The 12,659-nt window shown below is 40.2% G+C and overlaps 1 protein-coding gene across 1 annotated transcript in view; it reads right to left on the bottom strand.

Annotated features, from left to right (window-relative positions):
* Positions 1-4,418: 4,418 nt before the first annotated feature.
* Positions 4,419-12,659, bottom strand: part of LOC127436129 (potassium/sodium hyperpolarization-activated cyclic nucleotide-gated channel 3-like) — a 44,448-nt gene continuing 36,207 nt past the window's right edge. The window contains exons 7-8 of the mRNA XM_051690075.1: positions 8,257-8,421; positions 4,419-7,690 (exon numbers count right to left, since the gene is read on the bottom strand). Coding sequence (XP_051546035.1) covers positions 6,174-7,690; positions 8,257-8,421 — 1,682 coding nt within the window. The 3' untranslated portion in view covers positions 4,419-6,173. The remainder of the gene's footprint in view (positions 7,691-8,256; positions 8,422-12,659) is intronic.

The following is a 12,659-nucleotide window of genomic DNA, read 5'->3' as shown; positions in this document are numbered from 1 at the left end:
AAAACAAAATCTTAAAAAAAAGGACCTAAAAAGCTCCATTCCATTCATTAACATTAGTTAAGGCATTAGGTATCGTGAACTAACAATAAACAATAGATTTTTACAGCATTTATTAATCTTTGTTAACGTAAAAAAATTCAATTGTTCATTGGTTAATACACTATGAGCTAACAATGTTAACATATACAACTTTAGATTTTAAAAATGTATTACTGTATGTTGAATTAACATTAACCAAGATTAATAAATGTTGTAAAATATTGTTCATGTTAACTAATGTTGTTTACTAATGTAAACAAATGGAAACTTATTGTAAAGTGTTACTAACATCTCTCATCTTTTGAGCAACTAGAAACAGCTTGAATGCAGAATGAGTGAGCAGTCCTGATTCACAATTAAAATTCATAGCATACTGTAAATACTCAACGAACTTCTCAAAATTTGGACCCACAATACGTCAATGGAAACGTATTTTTTCAAAGCATCAGGTTTCATTCCAAGATATGGCCCAGACTAGGGATCTGTTTGGCATTAATATAACGGGATCATGCTGTAATTAGCGGTGCTTGCAGTCTGGGTGTACCTTGGCTGCACTGTCAGAGTGACAGGGATCAGCTGGTCAATTTGTATGCAAATAAAGTAAGGCTTAGCCAGCCTTTGATACGCCAGCAGAGCTCGCCGACATCTAGCTGCTATGAGTGGAATTCTTACTAAGCATCATAACCATTGCAGGGGAAAAGTATAATAGCTGAAATAAACATAATTTCAGCCCTTGGTTTGTTCTGACAGCATTGACCATCCTTTAATCAGTTCTTAACAAGGTATTTCTTCTTTGTTCCACTCTAGAAAGTATATAGGAGACCGGGACTAGTTGTCACTCTTTTTACTCCAGTAAAACATTTTCAGGGTTTATTTTTCAAAGTAAATTTCTGTATAGACAAATACCTTAAAGTCTTGGCTGCAAAGAACTATTGAACATTTTTACCGTTATTGTCCAGGAAAAAATACACAGTTTACTGTATAGCAATGTTGTCACAGTATAAGGGGTAAGTTGTCACAATGGAACCTGCCACTGAACAGTTAATTATTGTCTTTTCTGCACAATGTAAATCGTAAAACAATTATGAAACCCAGTGCCTGAAACAGCAAAAAGGTGAAAGGTAATGTAAAAAAACATCAAACTGTTGTTCTGGTCTGCAAATATTGTAATTAGTAAACTATAAATTTATAACATTTAAAATATATTTGAGAACCTGCCCCCCAAAAAATGCGACAACTTGTGTTTATCAGAACCCCTCTACCAAGGCAGAGCCTTGAAGGTTAGCCAAACATAGCCCAAAGGCCGAAACATGTGTCTGCGTTCGCATACTTGCGTGAAGTGAGCGCTTGACTAACGCATGTCCTACGCGTGGTCCCGTTGTACATACTTTACATGCACAGTTGCATTGCTCTGGCGGTTACAAACCTCACACCACAAGGGGGTGATAGTGTTTTTTAGGCGCCACAAAGTGTGTGATGTTAAAGAATGAGGGGAGGAAGAGGGGGTTAGGTTGTGGCTGTGGTGGTGGTTGCTTCTGGGCATCAGACTGTTGTTTTGGGTAATTTTGACAGGAATGCTTGGGGTATTCATTGAAGTTTGCTTTTAATAACAATAATAAAACATTCTTATGACCAGTCACATTTAAACAACATTACCGAATCACGAAAATGTGACTCTGTGGTCCAGTGTTTTATGAAGTCAAAAAGCCATCCCAGCATGTCCAAAATGACTGGATATCCATAGCTAGTTGCGGCATCTCCGCCGCGGATGCCTTTCCATTTCTTCTTGGCTCAGACAAATAGGTACCGTAGTTGTTTCCATTTTTTCTTTACAGTGACGTTATCAGAATTTAGGGAAGCTGCAAATTCTTGCCAAGCATTTTCAATCGCTGGTTTATTCAAATGGAGAGGGGACGAGGAGTTGTAAATATAATCTAACTTGTTCGGCAAGACACTCCTCAAATTGCTGCTCCGCCATGACGGACGAAAATCCGCTCTAGCGCCCCTTGCGGCAACACAGGGAATGCAGCGCGTACACAACCACGCCGGTTCAGTAAGAACCATTCATCAAGTTGGGAACGCTTGAGTCTCTCAAATACCTGGCCAAGGACCACCATCAACTCCGTCACAGAAGCAGATCTTGCACAAATGGTGGGTTATGAATTGAGCGCTGACACATTTCACTACGCAATGACAGGTGGAATCAAGCTTGCGTAGCAAGGTGCGTCTGCATTCATGTACTTGCATGAAGTATGTTTTGGCCTTAACACAGCAGTGGCAAGGACACCAGAGGCCGTTTAAAAAAAAAAACATTTAATGGAAAAGTTGCTTCAGTACGCTGTACAAACTGTTTTTGTGAGGAAATAGCTCATCATTTAATGAATTAAGCGCATGTCTGCTAAATTTCAACATGTTTTACACTAAACAATCCTTTTGGAGTGACCTATATGTGGAGATTACTACAATAAAATTGCTATTTTATAAGAAAAGTCATGGATTTGAAACGGGTAGGTGTCAGTTTACGGCTCTCCCAATGAATTTGTATCGTATCTGCAAATGGTGGTTTAACACTTTAGTTGACCGTTATGCTCTCTCCTGTGGTAGAGATGCAGATGTTGGTATCGCCATATAAAAGAATCTATGTTTACCTGTTTAAATTCCATGGGCAATGAAGGAGTTGAACCCCAAGTGAATTTCCAAACTGAACTTTCTTTGCCACCGGAAGTCGTTAAGACATATTTTGGCTGTGGAATGTCTCTGTGCAAAGGTATATGTGAATGAGCCTTAACCCAACAGCTATTACAAAAATATGATGATATTGAAATTTTATTTTTGAAGACAGAAGTCTTAAAAAAGTATTCTAATTTGAACTAGGTTTTTTTAAACCAACATACAAAACCACTGCTGGAGAAAACACATTGGAATAATAGGACTTTTGACTCAAAACCTTCTCCGTTATGACTGCAACCTTGGTTCCCTCAGAAGAGGGAACTTGATGCTGCATCAGTAGCTGACCCTATGGGAGCTCCTCTCAGGAGCGCTGATCTCTGAAATCCTGCACCTGAGACATGCTTTTGCAAAGCATGGCAGCTGGAAAAGAATGGTACCAGACTGCATAATGCACAACCACACCGGTTCGGTAAGAACCGTTCATCAAGTTGGGAACGCTTGAGCGCATTACAGAAGATATGTGGTTGAGAGAGATAATATATGAATGCTAGAAATACTAAAATGAAATTTTGATTAAACAGAACCAAATGTGGGAAGGATTTTCACTCACCTGGACAGGAAGAAAGAAAGATAGAAAACAGCACAGAATTAACAAAGAAAAACAATACATTTTTAATTTGTACAATTATATATCGATTGACATACAGTTCAAATGAAATATCGTCTAGCTATACTCATGAATGATCATACATATATGATTATTCAGTATTCATGATACATACTATATTTTAAATTTGGAGCATGTTAGTCATATTAAATATCGTTACCATTATTATCAATATAATAATCATGATACAGTGAAACACTGACAAAATATGGCAAGTGTAGTCAACTTCCAAATCAAAAACAATAAAAGAAAACCAAAATCTTTAATTGACATGGTAAAATTGTACATTTTCCACTTGTGAATATTGCACTTGTATGCTTGTGATTTCTGAAGGGGCATATTTTCAGGCATCAAAAGGAGGAAGCTGTTTATGATGGAAGAACAATTTCAGTTTCTTGACGAATTAAAAGTGCACTGTAGACTGATGCATACTGATCTCATATCATAACTCATCCTTCATGGATATGGCATATGGTTTAACCATATTGCCTTACAGTGACCATAAATACCTTAATGTTTTGGAGTATTACACAACCTACATTACAATTTCATGAAAAATCATAATCCTTTGTGACCTCATAGCCCACCAATACTTCACCTCTTTTTAATTCAGGCTGTTGGTAATGATGTGGTTGTGGGTTAAAAATGCTACTGTATAACCATAATTAATGATACCTCACTTTGGTTATGATAAACAGTGAATGCACAGAAAATTTTAAAATGCTACTATGTAAAATATGCACATTAAAACACACTTACTCAAGCACACATACAGACCTGAAAAAAATGTTGCAAAGAGAAATATTACAGTGTAAAGCATCACATGCTTTGTAATACTAACAAAAAGGTCTTTGATGCTTTGATATTTAAATCATTAATTTTCAACATTACATACACCACTCTCATTTGCATTTTGTCTTGCAATTTTACCAATGCAGGGAACAAATTTAAATGAATAAAAAAGGAGGGGCGAGTCTGAATTATTTTTTGTGGTAAACAACATTATGCCACAAATGCTCTCGATTGAGCTTAAATTGTATTGTACCTGGAATAGTCCTTTAATAGGGTCTGAAAATTAAAATAATAATATGATAATCAAATGCATAGTGCAAGAATGAAACAGAGTTGAAAGACAGTGGAAAGACAGAGTGATGCTTAATGACAGTATTAGCGGGTTGATGATGACGGTATATAGATTAAATTATGACTATATAGATCAACAAAACAAATAAACACATACACAATAAGTAGATATATACATATACATGTATTAAAAATGATATAAACCATAATATATTAACTTGGAACAAAGAAGGGAATTTTTATCATCAACCTGTGTAAGCTTTGCTTAAAAGGAAGGAGACTTAGAAAAATACTATTCCTCTTTTTTACCACCGGCCACATATGGCATATCATAGCAGGTGCTAGCCTAAATATTGTGTCTGTTTTGCATTTGCAGTTAGTCTGTATAAAATTATTACATTTCAATAACATTTTGTCCTCTGATTGTTGTAATACATCTCAAGTGGTCAAAACTGTTCATCTTTACAGTTATGAAATATAATACGTATGAACCTAAACATATATTGCACAACCAGAAAGCATATACAGTACAACCTAAAAACATGTACAACCTCACGCAGATTTTGGGGTATAGGCCTACTGCATTTTTCAAAATGTGCATTTCATAATTTCTGAACAGATGCAAAATGGAAATTAAAACATACAAACCAAATCCAAATATGACTTTGTAATTACAGTTCGCGACTCATAAGCTTTGGTAACTGCAGTGGGCTTGTTTTATAACTGCATCATATTAGTAATAGTGTCGTTGCCATTGTCACAATCATCCAGGATCTTCTGTTTGACAGGAAGAAAGCTGCAATATACAGTTCAACCTCTGTGCATGTACAAAAACCAAGCATACAGTTTTATTGCTTAAGTACTGCACAAGTTCACAAAAGCACATACAAAATGATTGCAAAACATTCTTAATATAATTTTTTCTGTTGTGGAAATGAGGGTGTCATTCCCTGGTGTCCAGTCACTAAGGCAGTATTGTTACAAAAGGAAAGGCCATAGATACTGAGCAGTCCCCCTATGTCAGGAAGAAGGTATGTATGGGGTCAAGGTCTAGTGGAAAGATCACACCAGGTCTAGATGACTGGGGTATTGAGGGCTAGGTTTCTTTGTGCATCTGTATTACTGTGTGTGTGTGTGTGTGTGTGTGTGTGTGTGTGAAACTGTGCCACCTGCCTGGAGAGACCTGAACAGCGTGTTCTTTCACAGTGACAGATGATGCCCAACTGATGAACTGTGACATATCTAGTTTTGCTTCCCTGACCCAGCATGTTTCCCTCCTTTAAAAAGAGCATACTATTAAAACATAACAATAACTAGCATTCGCTCACACACACACAAAATCACAAACATACATACATCCCTTAGAATTATTACTCTGAAGAACCTTTTTTGTTTTGTTTCTTTTTTGTTGTTTTTTTGGAAGTCGTAACTTGTTGCATATCACTATACAGTCTTATCATCAGACAATAATATTGCAAAAATTACTGACAGAACTTGGAAGACAAATTTAAGTCACACCTTCATTCTTCTGTCAGTTTTATTAGTCTGTTCCTTCTTTTGGCATAACAATCTAAAAAGTCATTGGACTAATAGAAATGAAAGTAGACAAACGTACACCCTCCTTTTCTGGCAAAAAAAATGTCAGTTCCTTTGACGAATACTTCTGGCTATTAAAAATAATAGTTTACTTGTTGTAGGAGGGTGCAGCCCATTCTCATAAATTTGAAGGGAGTTTTGGATGCAAGCTTGTCGTCTCAGGCGTGGACCTGTCACTAGACCCATGGGCTGGTGACCCACCTGAGGATCCAGTCTGAGCTATGGACAACTTTGAAGTTTGTCTTGATAAGACCACGTGACTAGGTATTGAGCTAAATGGTTTGATAACGGGTTGGGGCGAGGGCAGAGGTGACAAACCTGAAGCTGATCCTCTGTGATGGGACAAGTCAGGAGGTTGTGGTCCATGTCCAACTGGCTTGGACTTTTCAGGTGGTCCTGGGGTTGGGGGGGACATGGAAATGGTGCTTAAGTCATGGGATGGTAGATCGACCAGAGATCCACCCATATCTCTTGTTTGAGATGGTGGTAGATAGAGTGTCTGAGGGGTTAGGAGTGAACTTTGTGATCCAAAGATGCTGGCAGGGTGGCTATGCATGGACATTCTCATCTTCTCCACTGTGGGACTCTGGCATGTGGGACTCCAAGCTGAGGGAGTGCTACATGGGGACGCATTTCCTGACCCATACTGTGCTAGGGAAGAAAGAGCAGAGGGTTCTTGGGAAAGCTGGGTGAGAACATCTGGCTGTAGACCACACTGTGGGTGTTGAGACGGGACACTTGAGACTTGTTCTTGAATGCTCCTGAAGCATACAGGGGACTCCGTTATAGTAGATTTAGAAGCTGTCCTTGTGACTTTATTCAAGTCAGAACTTGGTTTCGGTTGTTGGGGAGTAGGCTGAGCAGGATGCAGTTGGGTCAGTATGGGACTGACTGAGTGCGCTATCAAAGGAGTGAGGGTGGACGCAGGGGGAACTGCATGGTGGAAAGCCTCTCCTTGGTAGAAACCAGGAAGTAATGCAGCAATGCTGGGGAAAGAGGCCTGAGGAAGTTGTGGTTGTGAATGGAGCTGGGCAACACTGAAGTCTTTGGAGGCAAGGGATCTTTGGGGGTAGATGGAAGACTCTGTGATGCTGGAGGAGGTGGTGGTGATGGTTGTCGTGATGGTGGATGGTAAGGAGCTGTAGGACAGTGGTGGAGGTGTGGAGGTAGATGATCTCTTTGCCCTGAGTGTGTCAAGAATTGGGGTCTCTATACAAGAGCTGAACTGTGAGCTGGTTGATGAAGAGCCACCGAATGCATCAGTGCCCGAAAGAGCTGTCTGGAATCTTTTTACGTACCCTGGCTGGTCTTTAAAAGAGCCAAGCAAGGGGACAGGGGGCCGGAAGAGCGTATGGGGCAAATGGGGGTGACGGGTCAGGGCGATGGCGACTGAAGTGGTGGCTGCAGCAGCTTGTAGAGGAGCCTGGATTAGGGGTGCCCAGATAACGGGGGTGTGAGAGGATGGATTGGGTGCTGGGTGAGGAGCTGGGGGAGGTGTCTGCATGAGGTGGGCACAATGGGCCATGTCCCTGTCGTGCTGCACAATCTGCTGGATTATCTCGTTCTCTTGGTAGTTCAGCACTCCGGAATTGAGATCCCGCTGGACTTTGTGCTGGAGCACCGAGTTTCTCTTACCTTTGAGGACAAAACAGGAGAAGATAAATCATGGATCGCAAATTCAAAAATGTAAAAACTCTTGTCTTCGGTCGTGTTGGTGCGCACTTTACAAAACTAATCGCAGACTAGGTGAGTCAATTACAAGATCATTCTCCTCCTTGACTATAGTTAAGAAACCAAAATTCATCCTCAGACAAACTCACACACATAGAAATAGGAGAGTTTATTCTTGACAACAAAAGTTTGTGGTCATTTTTGCACATAACAGGAAAAAGTGCACACAGTGTACACACCTGACGACTGGTCGGCCAGATATCAAACCATTTTGTAATCTGTCATAGTGTCTGCAACTAGATGCACCGTTCCGTAGTATCCTTATGTATGCACACTAAAAGCGAGATAGCTACGATCTGGAGCTTTTTATCACAGACTTAAAACAGCAATGAATGACAAGCTTCAGTCTTCTAGAGTGTGCTTGGTTTAAATAAGCTCACAAATACTTTTAATAAAAAACTGTCAAAAAAGCAACGATGTGACAGGTAATACAATTCGTGTGATAAACACGATGAAATGACAGATCTCACCTATGCGGTCAAGGCGATCAAGAGCTACGGTCTCAAAGGCCCGCCGCATCATGGGGTATTCCTCCAACACCTCGTTGAAATGGTCCACAGACAGCGAGTAAAGACGACAGTATGTGTCCGCCCTAATGCTTGCTGTTCTTCTGCCTCGGGTCAGCAAGCAGATCTCTGTGGAGGTTTTGCAACATGAACCAGCAGAAAACCACTTTGAAAGAACATGTACTCTTTTCATAAGAGTAACTGTTTTGAAAGAATATGTTACTGTTTAACAAGTATGTATGTACATTTCTATACATAAATCATAGAATGAACGAAGAGTAAATAAATGAATGTATGAACGGATATCTCCCTAGTATCCAACTCCTAACCAAGCATTAAACATAAATGTTCCTTCAGCCTAAGTTTAGAGCACTCTAGCACTGTTAATACAGTATGTGCATAAATTCACAACAGTGCGAACCATAAATTAAATATGCTTGTCATAAATGCAATAACTCTGGTGTTTTCTGCACTGCTATGCAGCAGTGGCACTGCGCTGCTAAATAAATTATATTTTAATCGAGTTGCGAGATTGCAGTCTTAATTGAATTTAATGAGACAAAAAGACTGGGTACAGCAAAATAATATAATAAGACAATAAATTGACAACACGCATAAACAAACATACAGCGCGACCATGAAAGAATTATTCTTATCAGCTGGTTCTTTAAATTAATCGATCAAAAAGTCTCACAAACTCACAAACATAAAGAAAAGTCACCTGCCTCCAAAAACAGAATTCTTTAGGACACTGCTATATACATTTGAGCTTAGAGTTCCCAGAGTACCCAGCCATAATCTGTCCAGTCATTTCACAGAGTAAATCTCTATTTGAAATGCAGAGGAAATTTCTAAGCGACAGACAAGCAGGCAGAATTAAGGGAGGAGACAGGGGACTGCCAACACTAATATGGTAATTGGGGCTCCAAGTCAGTTTCTCACCCTTGCACCTATACTGTTTTACTGTTTGCCCAAAAGTTTACTGACTTGTTCCTAACATTATTCAGGACTCAGACACATTCTCTCAGTTTAAGTCTAGACTAAAGATTCATCTTTTCAGCCAGGCATACACCTAATTTATCCCTCAACCCATAGTTTTGCTGCATTATTCAGGTCTGCTGGAACCAGAAACACTTCTCATATTTTATAACTTTGCTCTGAAGTGAATGACATCTACGCTAATATTGTTCTATTTGTTTCCCTGTCTCAGGATACATATACTGAGGTTACCAGAGCCTGCCAGATCCAGCTCTGGTCCAGCCCGATGTCCCACTCCCACCGCTATGTGTCGCTGAGCGATGACTACTCACTGCTGCCTGTTAGTTATTTTTATTTTTTTCCTCCTTGCGTCTTCTAATTTTTCTTTCTCTTTTTGTTCCTCCATCTTTTCCCACCATTTATCTCCTCCCTCTCCCCCTTTCCACCTCTGGGTGTGTGTTAGGAAATATGTGTGCTGTGATGGAGTGGCTCTTGGCAGCATGTTGTTTATGACTCTGGCCATGACGACTAGACAGAGAGAAGAAGAAGAAGAAGAAGAAGAGAGAGAGAGAGAGAGAGAGAGAGAGAGAGAGAGAGAGAGAGAGAGAGTGAGAGTGAGAGTGAGAGAAAGTAATATTTTCAGCCTGGTCTCCCGCTCTGTCTTATCCAAACAACAACACTTCATCTTCCCTCAGGTTCTCGAATGCCCAGAGGCAACTAAATTATCCTCCTGTATTATTCTTAACCTTTAGTTTTTGCCAAGGACCAATCATTAATTTCAGCTACATGCAAACAAACATTCAAAAATACACTATATTGCCAAAAGTATTCGCTCATCTGCCTTTAGACGCATATGAACTTAAGTGACATCCCATTCTTAATCCATAGGGTTTAATATGACGTCGGCCCACCCTTTGCAGCTATAACAGCTTCAACTCTTCTGGGAAGGCTTTCCACAAGGTTTAGGAGTGTGTTTATGGGAATTTTTGACCATTCTTCCAGAAGCGCATTTATGAGGTCAGACACTGATTTTGGACGAGAAGGCCTGGCTCGCAGTCTTCGCTCTAATTCATCCCAAAGGTGCTCTGTCGGGTTGAGGTCAGGACTCTGTGCAGGCCAGTCAAGTTCTTCCACACCAAACTCGCTCATCCATGTCTTTATGGACCTTGCTTTGTGCACTGGTGCGCAGTCATGTTGGAACAGGAAGGGGCCATCCCCAAACTGTTCCCACAAAGTTGGGAGCATGGAATTGTCCAAAATCTCTTGGTATGCTGAAGCATTCAGAGTTCCTTTCACTGGAACTAAGGGGCCAAGCCCAGCTCCTGAAAAACAACCCCACACCATAATCCCCCCTCCACCAAACTTCACAGTTGGCACAATGCAGTCAGACAAGTACTGTTCTCCTGGCAACTGCCAAACCCAGACTCTTCCATCAGATTGCCAGATGGAGAAGTGTGATTCGTCACTCCAGAGAACGCGTCTCCACTGCTCTAGAGTCCAGTGGTGGCGTGCTTTACACCACTGCATCCGACGATTTGCATTGCACTTGGTGATGTATGGCTTGGATGCAGCTGCTCGGCCATGGAAACCCATTCCATGAAGCTCTCTGCGCACTGTTCTTGAGCTAATCTGAAGGCCACATGAACTTTGGAGGTCTGTAGCGATTGACTCTGCAGAAAGTTGGCGACCTCTGCGCACTATGCGCCTCAGCATCCGCTGACCCCGCTCTGTCATTTTACGTGGCCTACCACTTCGTGGCTGAGTTGCTGTCATTCCCAATTGCTTCCACTTTGTTATAATACCACTGACAGTTGACTGTGGAATATTTAGTAGCGAGGAAATTTCACGACTAGACTTGTTGCACAGGTGGCATCCTATCACAGTACCACGCTGGAATTCACTGAGCTCCTGAGAGCGGCCCATTCTTTCACAAATGTTTGTAGAAGCAGTCTGCATGCCTAGGTGCTTCATTTTATACACCTGTGGCCATGGAAGTGATTGGAAAACCTGAATTCATTTATTTGGATGGGTGAGCGAATACTTTAGCAATATAGTGTATCTCTTTAATAAGCTTATAGTACTGTAAGCTATATATTTTCAGAATATCATGCAAAAAGTTCCCTATTGCCTGACAGATCACTCAAGTACATGTCCTGAGAAATAGCACAATCTGTAAACCCCCAAAAAGTGCTGAGCTGAGCTGTGCATGTTTGACAATCAGAAAACTGACTTTTTCTTTGGAAGATGGTTTTAGGGAGAAGATGTGTGGTTGAAGGGATAAGAGGGCAGTCTAATTCAGCGGCTAATGCTGCCTTTGGATTAAAGCACCTACCAAATGCAAAAAATAGCAAGCAGTATAATTTAAGTAATGCATAGTATGCAGTAATATGCCAGTTTTCCATTCTGAACATAGCCAGATAGAGGGGAAATGAATAGATGAACTGAGTGAAATCTGTACTAGGCCAGAATCCAGACTGTGCTCCCCTTTCTGCACTTTCACACAGGGTTTATCAGAAAAGAGATTATGAGCGGCTTGTTGAACATGTAATGACCCCAAACGAGCCCGGGTTTTTTGGTAAATATGATGATAATATTTTTGTAAATTCTTGACTAAATCTGCTGCACACTGATAGCACAGACTACTTAGTTGTGATCCCAAAATCACACAGGAAACAGTAACAGAGTTTCTGATGGCAAAAAACAGCAGAATGATGCTAGCTTGCATTTGGAGACCAGGTGGTGTTTAATTTTTTCAAAATATTTGCATCCTCCTCATTTTCTTCAGAAAACAGAACATGTTGATTTGTTTGCTAAACTGAATAAATGTTATTTTTGTCATTGTTGCAATCCTGACAATTTTAAAAGCCATTTTAATATCAGACATCAGATAATGTATATCAAAAACAGAAATAGTTCTATCCCCAAAACACAAAAATATATAAATCCATCTGGACTCATACAATGGCAATTGTAATGACAAAACTTAAGTGAACTGCCTCTAAAGACAATGCTGCAACTGTTATCTTCACTCCTTCCTCAACCGTTTGATTGAATGAGTTAAGGAAAATTAATTTCATGAATGGTTAACTTATGTTGAGTGAGGAATTTCCCCTGGCTCCTGATTCAGTTCCCCTGGAGAACCAGCTGGTAACACTGAAGAGCACAGTAGTACGTAGTACCTCCTTTTGTCAAATATGAGCCTGCGCCTCCACCACAGCCCAACATCCATTGAGAAAGAAATGCGTGCTCAAACCCAGACATACTGTATTCTAAATGACATATTATTTAAATAATATAAGGCTATACAATACATTAAATATACACTGCCTGGCCCAAAAAAAAGTTGCAAATTCTGCTTTGCATCCAACTTTGATTAAGGTGCGCTTTCA

Source organism: Myxocyprinus asiaticus, chromosome 46, assembly GCF_019703515.2.
Source record: "Myxocyprinus asiaticus isolate MX2 ecotype Aquarium Trade chromosome 46, UBuf_Myxa_2, whole genome shotgun sequence".
NCBI lineage: Eukaryota > Metazoa > Chordata > Actinopteri > Cypriniformes > Catostomidae > Myxocyprinus > Myxocyprinus asiaticus.
The sequence above is the reverse complement of the archived record's forward strand: the minus strand, read 5'-3'. Positions and strand labels throughout refer to the sequence as shown.